The sequence below is a fragment of the Anas acuta genome, chromosome 3 (assembly GCF_963932015.1).
Source record: "Anas acuta chromosome 3, bAnaAcu1.1, whole genome shotgun sequence".
In the NCBI taxonomy this organism is placed as follows: domain Eukaryota; kingdom Metazoa; phylum Chordata; class Aves; order Anseriformes; family Anatidae; genus Anas; species Anas acuta.
Genome location: NC_088981.1, coordinates 106,775,799 through 106,794,123, shown reverse-complemented (window position 1 = coordinate 106,794,123; position 18,325 = coordinate 106,775,799). Strand labels below are relative to the sequence as shown.

The 18,325-nt window shown below is 34.4% G+C and overlaps 1 protein-coding gene across 6 annotated transcripts in view; it reads left to right on the top strand.

Annotated features, from left to right (window-relative positions):
* Window positions 1–18,325, top strand: part of SMC6 (structural maintenance of chromosomes 6) — a 34,700-nt gene that overhangs the window by 6,336 nt on the left and 10,039 nt on the right. For all 6 annotated transcript variants that reach the window (XR_011095395.1, XM_068678642.1, XM_068678645.1 and 3 more), the window contains 18 exons: window positions 1,837–1,942; window positions 3,071–3,207; window positions 3,718–3,779; window positions 4,631–4,711; window positions 5,193–5,294; window positions 5,470–5,589; window positions 5,682–5,780; window positions 6,869–7,015; window positions 7,403–7,491; window positions 8,038–8,202; window positions 9,495–9,673; window positions 11,315–11,516; window positions 11,653–11,767; window positions 13,539–13,699; window positions 13,919–14,054; window positions 14,621–14,701; window positions 16,477–16,647; window positions 17,546–17,683. Coding sequence is in view for 5 of the 6 variants with exons in the window: in XM_068678642.1 (XP_068534743.1) it covers window positions 1,837–1,942; window positions 3,071–3,207; window positions 3,718–3,779; window positions 4,631–4,711; window positions 5,193–5,294; window positions 5,470–5,589; window positions 5,682–5,780; window positions 6,869–7,015; window positions 7,403–7,491; window positions 8,038–8,202; window positions 9,495–9,673; window positions 11,315–11,516; window positions 11,653–11,767; window positions 13,539–13,699; window positions 13,919–14,054; window positions 14,621–14,701; window positions 16,477–16,647; window positions 17,546–17,683 (2,291 nt within the window). In the remaining variant the exon portion in view is untranslated. The remainder of the gene's footprint in view (window positions 1–1,836; window positions 1,943–3,070; window positions 3,208–3,717; window positions 3,780–4,630; window positions 4,712–5,192; window positions 5,295–5,469; window positions 5,590–5,681; window positions 5,781–6,868; window positions 7,016–7,402; window positions 7,492–8,037; window positions 8,203–9,494; window positions 9,674–11,314; window positions 11,517–11,652; window positions 11,768–13,538; window positions 13,700–13,918; window positions 14,055–14,620; window positions 14,702–16,476; window positions 16,648–17,545; window positions 17,684–18,325) is intronic.

The following is an 18,325-nucleotide window of genomic DNA, read 5'->3' as shown; positions in this document are numbered from 1 at the left end:
AGCTAACAATTCTAAAAATGTAGATTGGTTCAGTTTTAGACTCAGGAATCCCATGGGTCTATGCCAGTAGTCCAGAGCTGACGAAAAAGTGAAGTTTTAAATTCAGAGGTTTGCAAAAGATAATGTGCAAAACATTTTATTATATAAATTTATGTATAATTCAAATATAAACTTCAAGTACTCATATGTTCATTTTAAAATACATAGTAATTGTCCAAGTTTATGTGAAGTAGAAGCTGTTTTAGAAGGATGTGATTCTTTTTGCAAGTTCACTTCTTTTGGAGGAAACATTTCAAAAATTAAATATAAGTGTTTAAATAGAGCTTAAAACCTTTTAGTTAACTGAATGATAATATGTATTTGATTTCTTCTCTTGTATAAATGTTTTCTGCATGCTTGTGAGGAAGGGAGGTTTTTTTCCTCCTGAGGTAGGACATCTTGTTGAATGCATATTGCTAAAGAATAGTAACAGAAGTTTGGCTCAGAATGAATTTGGGGGGGGGGGTTTAAGGAATGAATATTTTTGATATTTTTGTTTGTTTGTCTGGTAATTGTTTATTTCCACAGCTATGACTATTTTATGTATCTGACAGAAATTGGAATTTAAGTGCTTGAATACATAAGCAGTCAAGCAAAAAGGCCAAAGCTCATCTGGAGCTCAATCTGGACTGGCGTACACTTCATTGAGATAAACACTGGCTGGATAGCCGGGCCCAAAGAGTTGTGGTGAATGGAGTCAAATCCAGTTGGAGGCCAGTCACTAGTGGTGTTCCCCAGGGCTCGGTGCTGGGGCTGGTCCTCTTTTTATCTTTATCAATGATCTGGATGAGGGGATCAAGCACACCCTCAGTAAGTTTGCAGATGACACCAAGTAAGGTGCATGTGTTGATCTGCTCGAGGGCAGGAAGGCTCTGCAGGAGGATCTGGATAGGCTGCACCGATGGGCTGAGGTCAACTGCATGAAGTTCAACAAGGCCAAGTGCCGGGTCCTGCACCTGGGGCACAACAACCCCAAGCAGAGCTACAGGCTGGGAGATGAGTGGTTGGAAAGCTGCCTGGCAGAGAAGGACCTGGGAGTATTGGTTGATAGTCGGCTGAATATGAGCCAGCAGTGTGCTCAGGTGGCCAAGAAGGCCAACAGCGTCCTGGCTTGTATCAGAAACAGTGTAGCCAGCAGGGCTAGGGAAGTGATTGTCCCCCTGTACTCGGCTCTGGTGAGGCCGCACCTCGAGTACTGTGTTCATTTTTGGGCCCCTCGCTACAAGAAGGACATCGAGGTGCTTGAGTGAGTCCAGAGAAGGGCGACGAAGCTGGTGAGGGGTCTGGAGAACAAGTCTTATGAGGAGCAGCTGAGGGAGCTGGGTTTGTTCAGCCTGGAGAAGAGGAGGCTTAGGGGTGACCTTATTGCTCTTTACAGATACCTTAAAGGAGTCTGTAGCGAGGTGGGGGTTGGTCTATTCTCCCACGTGCCTGGTGACAGGACAAGGTGGAAGAGGCTAAAATTGAACCAGAGGTGTTTTAGGTTGGATATTAGGAAGAAATTCTTTACTGAAAGGGTTGTTAGGCATTGGAATGGGCTGCCCAGGGAAGTGGTGGAGTCACCATCCCTGGAGGTCTTTAAAAGACGTTTAGATGTTGAACTTAGTGATACATGTATGGTTTAGTGGAGGACTTGTTAGTGTTAGGTCAGAGGTTGGACTTGATGATCTTGAGGTCTCTTCCAACCTAGACAATTCTGTGATTCTGTGAAAGTCTATAATGTGAGTAAATTGGATAAAAAGTCACAAGAACTTTAAAAAAAGAAATAAAATAAAAACTTCAATGCCTTTATTACAGGTGGAAAAAGTTCTGTGTTAACTGCTCTTATTGTTGGACTTGGTGGGAAAGCCACTGCTACTAACAGAGGTTCCTCATTAAAAATGTTTGTAAAAACCGGAGCAACGTAAGTAAAACTTCTTCGTTTTAAGATGGGATATGTAGTTCAGTGATTTTTGATTATGGTTAGCTGATCAGCCTTTTGTTAACTTCATTCTCTCTGGGAATTCCAACTGGGTCTAACTCATAAGGGAAAAAAAAAAGCAAAGCATAACACTGCCATATTAAAAATAAATAAATAGAAATTTACCAGTAGAATGCCACTAGCTCTGAACTAGCTAAGACAGAGCAAAATGAGCTGCTTATTGCTTAGTTCTTGTATATTGCTTTCATGGCATACTTGAATATCCTACAGAAGGATTTGAGTTCTTTTAAAAAAAAAATCATAAAATCATAGGAAATGAGTTAACCTCACAGATAAGTGATAAGTCAGAAGTGGTAAGTCCTGTGATTTGAGTGCAAGGACCTTGACATGCAGGTGGATTCTTTAATGCAAAGGAAGTGAATTTGTGTCTGCAGCAAGAGTGGAGTTAGTATGTTTAGAGGAACCAAAAAAAGATGGGAGGAGGTTTAAAAGCTTACATTTACATAGTGCTTAACCCAGAGTCCTAGGCTTTTCCTTTTAGAGGTGCCTGGTACTACAAATTTTTGCAGTATGTGCCTTATACATAATAACACTTGCATCATTCACCTAAGAACCAGAAAATCTGAATTCAGAATTGATACCACATCATTTCTTTCCTAGAAGAATGCTTTCAGCAGTGAATTATAGGTTACTTTTGTTAGGCATGGCTTACAGAAGCCAAACAGCTTTTTACCCCAGAAACCAGTCTGGGGACAGTAGAAGAACCGAAAAGGAACTTGATTATGCAACCTAAACACGAAGGCAGTCAGATGGGAAGGAAAGGTGGGGGAATCTGCTCTCACAACTATTTGCTCTTGACTCCTAACTTACCTGAAGGTGCAAAAGGACAGTGTGTAGCAATGTTTCTGGCTACATGTCTGTTTTGGCTCAAACAGCACCAGTATGCTTTGTTCTTACTTGTACTATGACTGACTTCAAGTTGCTACCTACACAAGACATGACAATTTTTGTGGAAAATTAGAATGTTCTGTGTTTTTTTAATTTTTTTTATTTGGAACTAATTTCAGTTTGCCTGTGGTTTTTTCTTTTTTTTTTTTTTTTTTTTTAAAGTTCTGCAGATATCTCAATAACATTGCGAAACCAAGGTAGAGATGCATTTAAACCAGAAGTGTATGGTGACTCTATTATAGTGAATCAGCACATTACTCTGGAAGGAAGCAGAAGTTACAGACTGAAAAGCAAATCTGGTTGGTGTTAGTCTTTAAAGCTCTTCAAATATTCTCATTGCCTTAAATGCCTTGTTGTTAGTGACAGATTGTTTCTTATAAGGTCAGCAGTTTTGCATTTACCTTAACATCTTAGACCTTCGTATGTTAGAAAGTAAAAAGCAGTTGTGTCAGGTTCTGCATGATATGAGGTCATACAACATTATGTTTTATGTAGTTTTTTTTTGTTGCTGTTGAATTGTGTGATTTACCTAAATTCTGTCACAGAGGAATTGAAGCAAGAAGTGGCTTTAACCAGAAGTACAAATTCCTGTGCAAATGCAAATATCATATTGGAAAAATTAAACACACACACACACACACACACACATATATATATATATATATAAAAATATATATCTTGTTTAGGAATAAAGCAATGCTAAAAAAATACTAATCTCATTTATCTTCAGTAAGAAGCACTAGATTGAACAAAAGATTGGAAGGTTGCATGTCTCTTTTCTTTGGACCAATTGTTATTCTCTCTCTCAGGGACCGTAGTTTCTTCGAAGAAAGAGGAACTCTTAGGAATACTGGATCACTTTAACATACAGGTAATTGATGCAGTGCTTACATTCTGTGTAATTTAAGACGTACTATATTAATACATATATTGTATAATTCTTTAAATGCAATGCTTCATTTTGTGTAATAAGAAAAGTTCACCTTTTGCATGTTCTTTCATGATCACTCCCAAAGGCAAAAGAAAATTAAAATTTTATGAACCTCATATCGTGCAGAATAAGACTCTGTACCAGACAAGTAAATGTTTGGTGTAATCTGCAAACTTTGTATCATATTAATGAAACTCTTAGCCTATGTAGGTTTCTTACATACCTGGACCCTATTATTTATTTATTTTTCCCCTGATGATTTTTTTCAACTTATTCTATTGCGGAAATGTGGTAGACTTTTTTCACATGTATTTCTTATTTTTTTGCTGCCTATGTGATTAAGGAAAGATTAGGTAGTGTACATCAAGTATAAAACATTCAAAATATTCAGCTTGTCAAATAATATAAACTTCATTTACTATGTATTGATTTTATGTTGTGGGAACTTCTGGAAGAATATATTGGACAGTTCATTGAATTGAATGATATACTTTGGGCAATTAAATAAAGACAAATTAAATGGCATTGGATGAAATTCCCAATGTTAATCTTGTTAAATAAATAGATAAAACAAGCACTTTCCAGAAGACATTTTTCTTCCCTAAAAACAGTTCCTTAAAAGTCATTTTTGTGATTCAAATTTGTGTTAGGAGTGTGGGTTGTTTTTTTTTTTTTTGTGTGTGTGTGTATGTGTGTGTGCACGCATATGGTTCCCATCCCAACCCTAATTGCAGTTACATGGTACCTCTTTTCTCTAAAATAAAAATAAAGTAGTGCATCTAACATTACAGGTAGATAATCCCATGTCTGTTTTAACTCAAGAGATGAGTAAGCACTTCTTACAGTCTAAAAATGAAGGTGACAAGTATAAGGTAAGAAAAATCTTTTAATACATTGATTAAATGTTAAAAGGTAACTTTTAGTCAGTTTGGTTCACGTAATTAAAAAAAAACAATGCACTCCAGGAAAATAAAGAGAAATATTTGAAACAAAAAATACAGGTTTGAAAATTTTAGAGCTGTCATTTGGGGTGAAAAAAAACACAAACTTTCAGAATTCTTGATTTTAATTACCTGATTGTAGCAGTCATCCACTTGCAGAAACAGTTATTTGAAGTTTCTTTTTTCTAACTTTTAGAAGTATTTGGTCAATACTTTATTGACCAAATTATTAAATTTTCTAGGATGCTGCCGAGTTGCTTCATTATTCAAAAATACCTCACCAGTTATTTTGCTTAATGTACCAGTTATTGTACATAGCAGTTGGGATGAGTGGTCTTCCCATGGTAATTACATAAAGCTCACTTAGGTAAACTAATAAATTTGACATCTGCATCTTTTTATTCTTTTATAGTTTTTTATGAAGGCGACTCAGCTGGAGCAAATGAAAGAAGATTATTCATATATTATGAAAACTAAAGAAAATACAAGTCTTCAGATAGAACAAGGAGAAGAGGTATGTTAAAGTCACAGTAATTATTAACACAGGTTTGAGCACTGAAATAGCTAATAGTTAAAACTATGTAGTTTTGACTTGTTCTTAGTCAAAGTTAAAGTTTCAAAAAAATCTTTCCAACATTTCATATTGCATTGTAGCATTATGCTTCTACAATTGAACTTTTTTTTTAAAGCGTCTTCAAGAGCTTAAGCAGCTTTATAATGAAAAAAAGGAACGTTACAAAAGCATTGGGTATGTGAATGAAATGCGAAATCATCTTGAAGAGTTGAAACATAAAATGGCATGGGCTGTGGTAAGTTCCTTGTTCTAATGTTTCCACATATAAAACCAACTTTAAATTATTCCTAAACTGCTGAAGACATTCTGATATGTGCTAATATTTAGGTGGGTGAGATGGAAAGAGAAATACAGCCAATCAGAGAAGGCATCAGAGCTGAAGAAGGAAATACAGAAAAGTTTGATCAGAAGCTAGAGGAATGCCAGGTACATATAAAGTTTAAAATATGTTTCAATTTTTGGTTTTGCTTTCTTGGCTTAAGAATAGAAATAATATTGAAAACTATGCTTCTCCTTTAGCTTGTAAACTGACTTTCTAGGCTTTTTTCAAGGCTCTGTAGCCTTATAGATACTAGTGTTTACCATCTGCAAATGTTTACTTAACAGTAATGTTTGCATTCCACATCCAATTGGAGAAAAATTCTAGGACACTTTGTTTTCTGCTTTTTAATAGGGGTTTATATGAGTGGTTTTCATACTGATGCTTTAGATCTAGGTATAATTACACTACTTTTACTGTGAATTTTGGATGGCTACCATTGCTTATCCCAATGAATGTGAACTTAAATTGTTTCGTTGTTGAGAGTACTCCTTCAGTGCCTGTGCCTTTTAACAGCAGAATATCTTTCAGAGATGTGTCATGTTAGGTTTCCTTAGTTTTCAGTGCACTGAAGATGAATGTCTGATTCCAGGAGACATCTGGAAATTAAACAGACTTTTTGGATGGTACTTAAAACTTCTGGAGCTTCTGGAGGTAGCAGAAAAGAATAATATTGCAAAACATTCAGAATTGCAATGACATGCATCATTTGCAGGGAAATACTAGGCACTGTTATTTTAAACTTTTCAGTCTTTTGAAACTTCTCCAAATTCTCTGAATTGACACTTTTTTAAATATTGGGAGAAAAAAAAAAAAAAAAAAAAAAAAAAAAAAAACTAAAAGTATATATTTGTTTTAAAATTTAAGTATTTTTTTACTGTATGGCCAAACATGTATGTGTAATATTGAAGAAACATTGTCTGGATACTGGTCTCACCTCTCTCCATTTGGCCTTATTGTAGTTAGAGTCCCGTGTTTTGAGTAAAGCATAAGTAAGAAAAAAAAAAGATTTGATAGTCTTTGGTTTCCTGAGTGTGTTCCTATGTTAATTTTCCTCTTTGCATATTGTGAATGACTTGTGAGATGTGTCAGCAAATGGATTCTTTTAGGTCATACTTCCTCTGTAGCATGAAGAGGTTTTGCAGAAGATTTTGTTACATTACTACTTGCATATTATTTTCTTTTTGTCCTAAAGGTTAAAGTAAATGAAGCAGAGGAGAAGTACAAAACAATACAAGAGAAATTAGTAACAATAAATGAAGAAACAGAAACCCTGCAACCTCGGTGTATTTTATTAAAAGCTGATGTGCAGGCAAGAAGAAAAGCAGTTAATGAAGCTGAGGTAGGCAAAGCAACTTTCAATGTTGAAACTGATTTAAAGCCTTAATTCTCTTCCTTGTCTACCCATATATGCTTTTCTATGTCTAAGTTTCCTGAATGTGTAGTGTAGCTCAGTGTAATTCAAAAAGGTGATTGATTGGCAAGTAGCTTTTCTTCAGGGTCATAGAATTTATATCTTTACACAGGTGTTAAGCAATGGACAGCTTCAGTCAGCATATAATTAGAGAGTGTGAAAAAGAAGGTATAACAGTTAATTTGATTTTTTTATTATTGGAAGTATTAGTAATTGTTTGTTCAGATGCAGTTTAGTGTTTACTTTCTCAAAACTGTATTTCTGTCTTTAAATTATTCTTGTTTCTGCTAAGATAATGTCCTGTTTCCTTCACAGGTACTTTATAACCGTGTCAAAACTGAGTTGAAACGTCTGGGAAAAGATGATGAACAGCTGCGTAACCGAATTGAAGAAATGAAAAACAGGTAAATACAGATATAGTGATTATGGTGTTTATTTATTGTATAGATATGTACAGAGTGAGTTCTTCTGATTAATGAGAAAATCTGTAGTAACAGAAAACAGTTGTTTAACTAGACCCTTCTGAAGATTAAACATTTAAATGTCTCTGGCCATGCTTCGTTGTATGCCAAGATTTTGACTGGAAGGTCATGAGGCAATTGGGCAGAAAAAAGCTTTTCTTTTTCCTTGGTGACAGTATACATTTTTCTAGCTTATACAGTGTTGCAAAAGCAAATACTCTTTAAACAGTTATTATAGGAATGTAATGCGAGAATTGTGTGATTGCAAATTTAAAATGAAAAAAATCACTCTGATTTGTAGATCTTGTGAATGCTCTGAATCTTAAATACATTTTTTTGATTCATAGATCTATATGTGACGTACTAAAAGTTTGTAAGTACATATCAGAAGTAGTATTTTGCTAATTTTAGTTAAAATGATAAAAGTTTTAAGTAAACACTGCAAATTATCATGCAGTTTTTAAAATATTGAAGTGTGATCTCTTCTAGTGCTAATAGGGTTTCAGTTCCTGAAAAGATGGAAAAACAAAGGAAAATTGCACAGTTAAAGGAAAAGTTACAGGCGTTTCATAATGAGGAAGTGATGATTGGCCAACAGATGGATCAGTTTCAGCAGGCTATTTATAAACATAAGGAAGAAGATGCTAAACTTAGGTAAGTTAGAGTTGTTATTTTTTACTTCAAATTATGAGAGATCATCTCTTATATACCTTCATTTTCTTGCATTCAAGTATTAGGCTTCAGTTTCTATATTTGCTTTTGTTTGTTGTTTCCCTCTCCTTCCTAGTTGATCTTAGGAATTGCTAAACTTTTCTCCGCAGAGTATGGCTAAATTCAGAAACTTTTGGAGAATTAACAAAACCATTATGTTATTAAAGATGAAAGGTAATACTAATTTAAATCCTGGTTTAAATCTATGCTGCAATTTCATGTCCTCCTTTCTTCCCATTGTCTGTCACTTATTCTCGTATCATCACCTTATGGGAAGACTATGATTTGCATTATTTTCATGTTTTATATGCTAGTAAATCCCGGTATGACGTCATCAGATCTACAACATGATGTAACAAATTATATACACTTAAAGATAATTATTGTATCTATAATTACATGTAAATTTATAGAGACTTTAAACCACTTGCTTCAAATGTCTATATAACTCATAAATGAACTAGAAAAACAAAGCATTTATATGCTGTGATTTGGAAACCTGAACTTGAGCAGTGGTTACCGGAGGGGGTTATGGTTATGTTGCCATTTATTGTTTAAAGACATTTGAGAATTGTTGCCCATTATACATGATGTGTTATTAACAAAACATCTTTTACCAAATATCAAAGACAGTATTTTCTTTCTTCTGTTGAAGACCTTTGTAGAAGAGGGTGAAATTGAAATATGAAAATAGAAAGTAGTATTGATCTTTTACTTTGTTGTCATTTTTTGTTTATAACATGTATTACTGTGTAAATAATGCACAATACAAATTTACAGTTTGTTAGGTGTCTTTCTGTAAGGCAAAATTCATCTTAGAATATTGTCTTGCTGTTGTGCTTTTTGCTTCGTTTTTTTTTTTCACGAAGTAAAATTGTTTATCAATACGTATCTCTAGCATTCTGTACTGCTTGATATAATTTTGGTGTTTTTACATCTGCTTTAGCATTTTTATCTGTGTTGTGCTGTTCTCTTCGTACCTTTCACCATGGTAAAGTCATGTAAAGCTATGTTGCAAAGCGGCATCTTCTTGTGTTTTTTTTTTTTTTTTTCTTTGTCTCATGTTTCTTAAAGCTCTAAAATAATTGTGGGTTTGTAACTAGTTGTACTTTGATGTATGGAGGTCTTCTCATGATATCCTATTATATTAATACTTAAAAAATAAGACCACAATTATTTCTCTAAAATTAAGACTTCATAAGCTGCTGCTACTGAAAAAAAATCTCTTCTTTTAGGAGAGAAGAGGGTGATATGAAACAAGAATTGGATGCTAAGCAGAAACAGCTGAGAGAGCTGAGAGATAGTAAAACAAATATCTTTAAAAGATTTGGGCAACATGTACCATCATTTCTTGAAGCAGTTGAAACAGCCTACAGGCAAGGACACTTTAAACGCAAACCTGTTGGACCTTTAGGTAAGAATAACAGCTTAAAAATACAGTTTTTGGAATATTTCTTTACAGGTTTACTTGAATGGCTGCTGCTGTCAACAATTAACTTTTAGAAAAGCTATTTGTTATTGAGGGAGTTCAAAATATACCTTCTGTAATTCCTGGACTAAAATTTTTGTTTTGGTAGACTATCTTTTGCTTCTGTCCTTTTTATCATATTATTTAGGTAAAATCTGTCTTTCCTAATTTTGCAGCTGTTTTTATTATGGTATTTTATGCAGTTACAATGTGAAACTTGCTATCCCTCCAATTCCTACACAACTTCTTAACTTTGGCTTGGTTTCATGGCTTGTTACTGATCTTGTTTTAATTCATCCTTTCAGGCTATTTGTGGAAAAAAATGAGTTTTGGGGTTTAAAAGGTTTCCTGCTTTTAAATTTGGATGGCATGAAAGGCTCACTTATACTCAGGAAAGGGCATCTGGCTAAACTGTGTGTTACTATTAGTATTTCTAGAACTTCTGGGAAGAAGTTTGGAGACTTTGGGAGATTACACTGTTATCTTAGAGCTGTTCCCTTTTGAGTCTGGGTAATTTTCTTCTGAAGACATATTAAATCAAAAAATTCTTTGGCTGTCATGCCAACTCTCCAATTGTTTATTTTGTGAAGATATTGTAAAATTTCAGAATGGTGTTGCAGAGCAGGAGAGTTTTGAGTGGAATTATGACGTTTGAAGGGGCTTGCCAAGTATCATAAGGTAGGGAGATGCTTAGCTGAGGACTTTGCTCTTAGATTAGATCGACCATGCTAACAGGAATTCCAGGGGAGAGTTAAGTCTGGCTGTAAGGTCTTGATGCTGCTTGCTTGGTGAGGTATGTTGCAGGAAGGTCTCATCCGTCAAAACCTTCTTACTCACCAATGGAGGAATAGTTAAAGATAATGATGGGGATTGGGTGTTTCAGTGATGTGTTGCAATGCAGTGACCTTTTAAAAGCATAGAGTAAATAAATAGTTATTAGAAAAGCAGTTTTTCTAGTTCATAGGTCTGATAAAAGTTAGGGAAATGGAGGAAAAAAATCCTGCCTGGTGTACTAAACAACAATAGCAACAGAAAAACACACAAAAACTGTTCAGTTTAATTATTGAAGGAGTACAGTTGAAAGAGTCAGTTCTATGTGTGGCTGTCAGTGTATCTTATCTACCCTTGTAGGTACTTGGAAAACTACGTGTTTACTGCAGGGTGGGGATGTGTGAACACTGCTACTGATGGCAGGTGATACAATGTTAACTTTTAGCATAGTTTTCCTTTGCCTTCACCCTTGGAGCAGTTAATAAGTAGTCTTTACCATGACACACTCTTGCTCTGGTGCCCTCAAATTAGTATCTTAATGGAGTTAGTGGCCTCTCAAAGAACTTAAAACAACAAAAACAAAAAATGCGCAGGCCTCTAGGAAGACAAATTTGTCTGTTGTCAGGGTAGCTTGTCTGTTGTAGAGCCATTTCTTTTTTAGTGAACTCTTTTTTTTTCCTTGTAATAGAGGTTTATTTCAGACCCTTTAAAAAGGAAAGAAAGAAATGAAAACAAAAACACAGCAGTAAAAATGCATTATGTAAGTATATGTTATGGAACAAAGCTCCTAAAGCCTTGTCTTGTTTGTTTGTATAGGTGCTTTCATTCATCCGAAAGATGCTGAACTGTCCTTGGCTATTGAATCTTGTTTAAAGAGCTTAGTTCAGGCATTTTGCTGTGATAATCATAGTGATGAAAGAGTTCTTCAGCAACTGATGACAAATCATTATCCACGTGGGCTTAGACCTTCAATAATTGTAAATAAATTTCAGGATAAAGTTTATGATGTTAGACACAGGTAAGTTACATTTTGAATTTTGTTACATAGTGTTATCAATTGTTATCAATTTGAAAGAACTATGTATAATTTTGATTCAAAGAATTTCATGTGTATGTTGTTGTTTGTTGTTGTTACTTTTTTTTTTTTTTTTTAGAGGAGTTCACCATCCAGAATTCCCATCAGTTCTTACAGCATTGGAAATAGATGATCCAGTGGTTGCCAACTGTTTGATTGATATGAGGGGTATAGAAAAAATCCTGCTGATTAAAGTAAGGCTCTCCCCTCCCCACTGGCCTCTAAAGAAAGACATTATCTCTTTATATAGACTATATCCAGTTCCTCCTCTGGTTTTTGTCTGTGACAGGCAGGTAGAGGTGTGGTGACTTTCTGGTTTTGTTTTTTGTTGTTTTTTTATTTTTCCATCCCCAGAAGCATAACTTACAGACACTGAGGTGAGGTCCGTAAAGACAATAACTGCAACAGTTATCTGTGTAACAATGCAGTCCGTACACCGATGCCTTTCCACTGAAGGGTTCCCCATAAGGGCTCTCTTGACATTCAATAAACTGTCAGATTTTTTGGAACACTTGGAACACCATGTTTTATCATGGGAGAGACAGTAAACTGACAACCCATCATGGACCTTCTTTCTAGATTTCTAGTTTTCCAGTCTAAACAGTCTGTGTGCCTCTGATCAGCATCCTAATTGCTGGCTCTTTACTAATTGATGGATTCCGTATGTGTCAGTTTTGTGTCATCTCTGTGTTACCAAAACTTACAACCATCCCCTGCCAGTTGTACCTTGTGAGTAGCAGGCTTGTGCTTGAGAGTTCAAAAGCTCCTTTTTGGGCATTCACTCACCTACACCTACAAGAAATTCTGTTGTATGAAAGTGTTCACAGCCTAACTTATTCTTTACCTACCACAATAGCCAAAGCCACTTCAGTTCGGTCTGTGCACTGTTAAAACATTTGAGATGAGAGGGTGCAAAGAAATAAGTTTATGGTTTAGACTGGTTTAAGAAAAAAAGTTATGAAGACTTTTATATTGAGGTAACTTGCAACTAGTGTTGTGTTAAGATTTTGTAATTTTGATAATGTTTTTTGATAAAAGCATATTAATGAACTGTTTCCTGCTGTCACATGGCTTTCTTTTTTTACATTAAAGAAAGTGTATATTTTAATTAATTTTCTGCTACTACTGAAGATACAGACTCCAGCAAATAACATTATAAGTAGACTGTTCAAAGATTAAAATAAGATGTATGGTTGTCCTTGTGTTAAACGTAAATTTACTTAAAGGAAGGTATTTCATGAGCAGCAGAACTAATGACATTTGCATTTTTGTGGACTGTTTCTTCTCTAAAAAAAAAAACAAAAACAAATACTTTTCCCAATGTCCAGTCTGACATTCCTACTGGAAGAAACTTCTTATGCTCTGTCTAATCCAGAGCTGACTGGCTGTTTAGCATGTGTGGCTGTTACTGAATGGGATACATAATGGCTGAATCTTCCCATCCTTTTCTTTTGGCAGAAATACTAGTTCTGTTCTTCCTCTTCTGCTTTAACCGACTGCTGATTTTCATGATATTATCACCTTAGAGACCTACCTGAACACCTTCAACTGAATCTGAAATCTGGCTGTATAAACATTAATTTCCTCAGACAGAGGCCATGCTTGTGGCCTCTAACAGTAGTTTTTACCAGCAGATTTCCTCAGCCTTTATTTAATGTTATGAGCAAATTATAAGGGATTGATTAGAGTACAGAATTTACGATTTAGAGAAATTTGTACCAGAGTAAAAGAAAATGGCAACTAAAGTAAGTGGGTTGTTTAATAATGCAAATGACTTATTCAACAAAGAAAAGCAGTTTCTTAATGCTACATACTCTAAAATTATTCTTTCATTACTGTGTTTCTTATTTTTCATTAGAAATGTAAATGATTTCTGAGTGAGAGAACTTTTCCATTAGTTTTAAAGTAGTATCTTTAATTATGGTGGATTTTCTATAGGTATGATAAGGCAATTGTATTTTTCAGAGTAGCCGTAAAGCTCGTGAAGTAATGCAGTCTAATAATCCTCCAAGAAATTGTAGAGAAGCTTTCACTGTTGAAGGGGATCAAGTATTTGATAGACGATACTATTCTTCTGACTACCACAGACCCAAGTATCTCAGCAAAAATGTTGAAGCAGAAATAAAGTAAGCATCTTTTTACATTGTTTCTCTAAAATGTGCATTTGCTGAAATGAATAGTAGAATTGCATATTTTTCTATTTAGATGTATGTGCATGAGAAACTTCCACCCTCCACTACTCTCCTGTTTCTCCATGTACTTTTTTTGGTCACTCAATAACTTATACTTGTATGTCTGTGTTTTTGTATGTATATAATATCTCAGTATCATTTTTTTTTTCCAAGTCATTTGGAGAGTGAAGTTGCAAACAGGAAGGCACAGTTGACAGCATGTCAGCGACATTTGTATTCCATTCAAAATGAGATTAGGCGGAATGAAGATCATCTTCATCGTCATCGACAACACCAAAAAGAACTACAGGTAAAAATAGGTGTTGTGTTAATCTTCAGGTGTTAATCACTTTTTTCCTGTTTCACTTTGAATTCTATACTATAATTTGAGTGGGTGATAGTTTTTCAATATTTATGCTTACCTTTGTTCATTTGGTGCTTGTGCAAAAACACAAGGGTCTGCGTGCTAGTATCTAGAGGATGTTTTCATTGTTTGGGACAAAGTGATTCAAGTCATATCAATCCTGGCATATGTTGCTGTTATTCTGTATAGTATCTTTTTTTTTTTTCAGTTGTACTAAATCTCACAAATGAAATCTCTACTTCTTTTTTGTGATGCAAGAAAGGAGTTGGAAAGAAGTTGCTGCAAAATTTGATACAAGTTTCTTTTTCCTGCTTTTTTAGTAATAATGATTTTAAGTGCATGTTACTTTCAGGGCAAGTTCTGCCTTATTAAAATGGATTCCATAGGTAACTGGGAAGAATGTTCTTCCGTAGGCAGTAATGAAGCTAAAAGAATATATTACTTTCTGTATTGACTTCGAAGAATTTATATGATCTTTTCTTGTAAGGTAAACTTAATATATTTTTTTCCAGATAAAAATAAGAACAACAAAAGCAGAAATAGCAGATCTTGAGAATACAGAAGAAAACCAGTCAGTGGACATCCGAATATTGGTAAGAAAAAATTATTGAATTACGTCTAATAGGGATGTGAAATAATGCCTTTGAATGTTGATAATTATTTAAAATAAGAAACAACTAAATACTGTAGATTACCATCCAGGGCACAAGTTGGATAAAATAGTGAAAAATGTTATACTTGAGAGAAAGTGTGCAATTATTGCAATGGTAGTATTTTTGGTGAGTGTTCATTTGTTTGTTTGGATTTTCCTCTATTTATCACCTTCTTCAAACCAATGGTACTGCAGGGTTATGGAAGGCAAGGTGGTGTTATAAAGAGATGTTCTGTGCATTTTCTCTCATCATTCCAGATATGCAGTGCCATAAAACTCTGGGCAGGGGAGGAGCAGTGATGTAGGTTTGAAGGACAGAATTAGCATCTTAGAAGCATAGATGAAGATCACTATTTAGCGCAAATTATGTCACAGCACTGCTTCTCTGTCCTGTATCCACAGTTTCTTGGTTTATAGTAAACTCATCATGCAGTTTTAAAGTTAAAATCCTAAGAAAGGATTGCACTATTGTGATTCCTACAAAGTGCTTATCCATATGTTCTTAGAATATATAGTTAGTAATTTAAGAATAGAGTAAAAATGTTTAGTAATCTATTATAATTTTTGTTGGTGGCCATGGAATTTTAGCTATTCCTCTGTAATAAGCTAGTGTCTACAAACAATCAAGATCTTAATTCATAGAGTCAGTCTGACAAATGCTGTTAATGCTGACTACAATTCTTTTGGTTAAATTCCATGCCATGGGATCAGTGAGATGGTAACTTGCATAACCTCTTAGCTTTACGGTAAGTTGTCTTTCAGCAAGTGAACATATTCATGTGAGTAAACCCTTCAAAACATACCCAAAAAGTAAAGGATTGGGAGATACAGATTCTGTGAACTCTTATGTTTTGTTTCAAATAATATTTTATTGGTTTAGGAAAATGTACATTGTTTGTCCTTTAAATGGAATTGAAAAGATCATATCTCTTTGTAGGGGAGTATCTTTTTATTTTTTGTGATTGAAAAAAAAAAAGACAATTATTCAACAACAGAATTTTTACTGTTGCCTTCTGACAATAGTCTTATGCAGCTGGTAGTTTTACATATTTACTTCTTCTTAGTCTTTTCTTTGATTTTCGTTGGTATTTTTTTCTGCACTTTCTGATCACTTCTATGTAGTATTTGCTATTCTTTCACTTATTTCTTTCATTCCTACATTGATTTCCCAGTTGTCTGATAGTGAAAAAGAATATTAGCACAATACAAGGTTTCGCTTACACATTTTTTCTTAAGTTTTGGAGCATTTGTCTTTTCAGAGCAGAAAGTATGTATAGTAGTAATCAATTAGGAATGGTATAATTTTCTAGGGAACAGTGAAAATCCACTTCCTCTTCCTATATTCCTCTGTATATGGAATGTACGTCACCGTCACAGATCCGGAAGGAAGTCATAATGTTCTTTGTTTAGTAAATTACTGTAGTAAATCATTAGCATGGCTAATTCTTCACAAAATCCTAGCCATCAACTCCCAAATTAAGTCAGCTTAATTTTCACTCAGATAAAGAAGTTCCACATTTTCTTTTGCTATATGATTTCAAGATAATTTATCCGTCTGTTCTTTTGAGCCTTCATGGCAATTACATTGAGCTGTTTTTATTCTCATTAGAGAGCTTAGAGTATTGCCTATGCCCTGGTAATGATAATAAAATAAAAATCACGTAATGTGCAAATATATGGACTCCTTTCGCTCTTCGTTTTAAAATATTTTGACAGGAAGATGTGTCTGAAGAAAATAAAAAAAAGATGGAATCTGCAAAAAAAGAAATGCAGGAGCAAAGCAGAAGAATGGAAGAACTGAACAATATTCTCCAGGAGACCGAAAAAAGATTTGAAGAAATAAAAGAAAAAATTCATCAAGTAGAAGAAATTGCTGGTCCAATTAAGGTACCGATAACTCCATATTGTATTTTTTGTTCCCTTTGTGTGGCAACAGGAATGAGGTTAAACGGAGGCAGGAGAAAAGAATGTTTGTTCCTAATACAGCTAAGAGCTTCTAATATAGAAGTAGGGCGTTTCCTCCAAATTATGTCAAGAAATAAGCTTGGCAGTATTTTGAAGATAATGTCGATAGTTAAGTTTAGTTGCTGTTATATTTCAGGTTTAAAGAGAGGTTATTTTGTTTTCAAGTGGTTTTAGTCAGGAATTGAAAAAGCAGGAAAAATGGTTTAATTGAAATTCTTCTTTAAGTGGATCATATCTTTTGTTTTGGCTTTTTTTTTTTTGTTTCTGCTAAGGCATGGCTAAGAATATGCACAATTGGTCAGTTTACAAAATAGATTTTATAGCTCTGTATGAAAGAGACCTGGAAATCACAGAGAATTAACAAGGCTTGAGATAAATAGCAAATTGAAGGTAAATGCAAAATTTTGGTATTGGCAAATAGAATCCTGATAATCTTATGCTTTCAAGAATTAATGGTTTGAAAATGAAAATAACAGAGTCCAGCATATAAACAGTATTCTAAAGTTGTAGAATGAGGAAGCTTGTATGGAATGAGGAAAAAGTCAGAATTATCACTGTAGGAATCTCTTGTATGCCTCACATAAATTGTGTATTGATATTTAGTCAGCTAGAATTAAGAAAGCAAGAGCAAATGGGAAGGAAATAGTTAAGGATGGCAACTGAAAAATATATTAGTTATATTTAACTATTGTGACAAAAAATAAAATAAACAAAACAGCATGGTAACTTGATAACCTGTGAAAGGTGTGTACATATTTGAGAGATGCTTAGGAATCTACCCTATACAGTACACTTCAAATCTTGAGTTATTCAAAAATAGGATGAATTAAGCAAAGCGGACTCGGAGGTGGAAAACAGAAAACGTCGTTGGCAGCACTATGAAGACAGAAAGAAAGAACATTTGGCTTGCATAAAAAAACATAAAGAATTACTAGCTGCCAAAGAAAAAGAATTAGAGGTAAGTTTGTTTATTTTTAATGGAAGGTTTATGGTCAAGATCCTTTGAAAACTTGGTAATGAATCATTCTCCTTGTACACCATACAAACCATGTTAATGCCCAGTTAAACTGAGTATTTTCTTAGCTGTATTCTAAGCTGTTCATGTCTAAATCAAGTAAAATTCACTTTGTATAAATGAATCAAGATCTCTCTTGTCTGGCAGAGCACCATCTCAGTCTTGATAGATAAGTTAATGGTTATCCACCTGGGACTCGTTTTTCTACATTCATGCAATGCAAAGATTAGAATGCTTTAATCCTAAAATACATATTTTAAGTTAAATTGAATAGTATTGTTTTGCTTTTTGGATGCTAGCTTTTTTTCTTGTACAGATCACATGCCTGATCTTTTGCATACTTCACTAATCTGGCTTTACTGATGAACTCTATGGTCACATTCCTGAAGACTTCTGGAAGATTAGGCCCTATTGAAATAGAGTGCATTTAGTTCCTTATTTATCTGCATTAGATCAAGAACTGTGAACATATGAAAAATTCTCACATGGTTACAGTTCTTAGCACTGAAGTAACTACCTACATATGAACATCTAGAGTAAAGTTGTTGACAATAACAATTACTGTAATGACTGTACGCAAAGAAC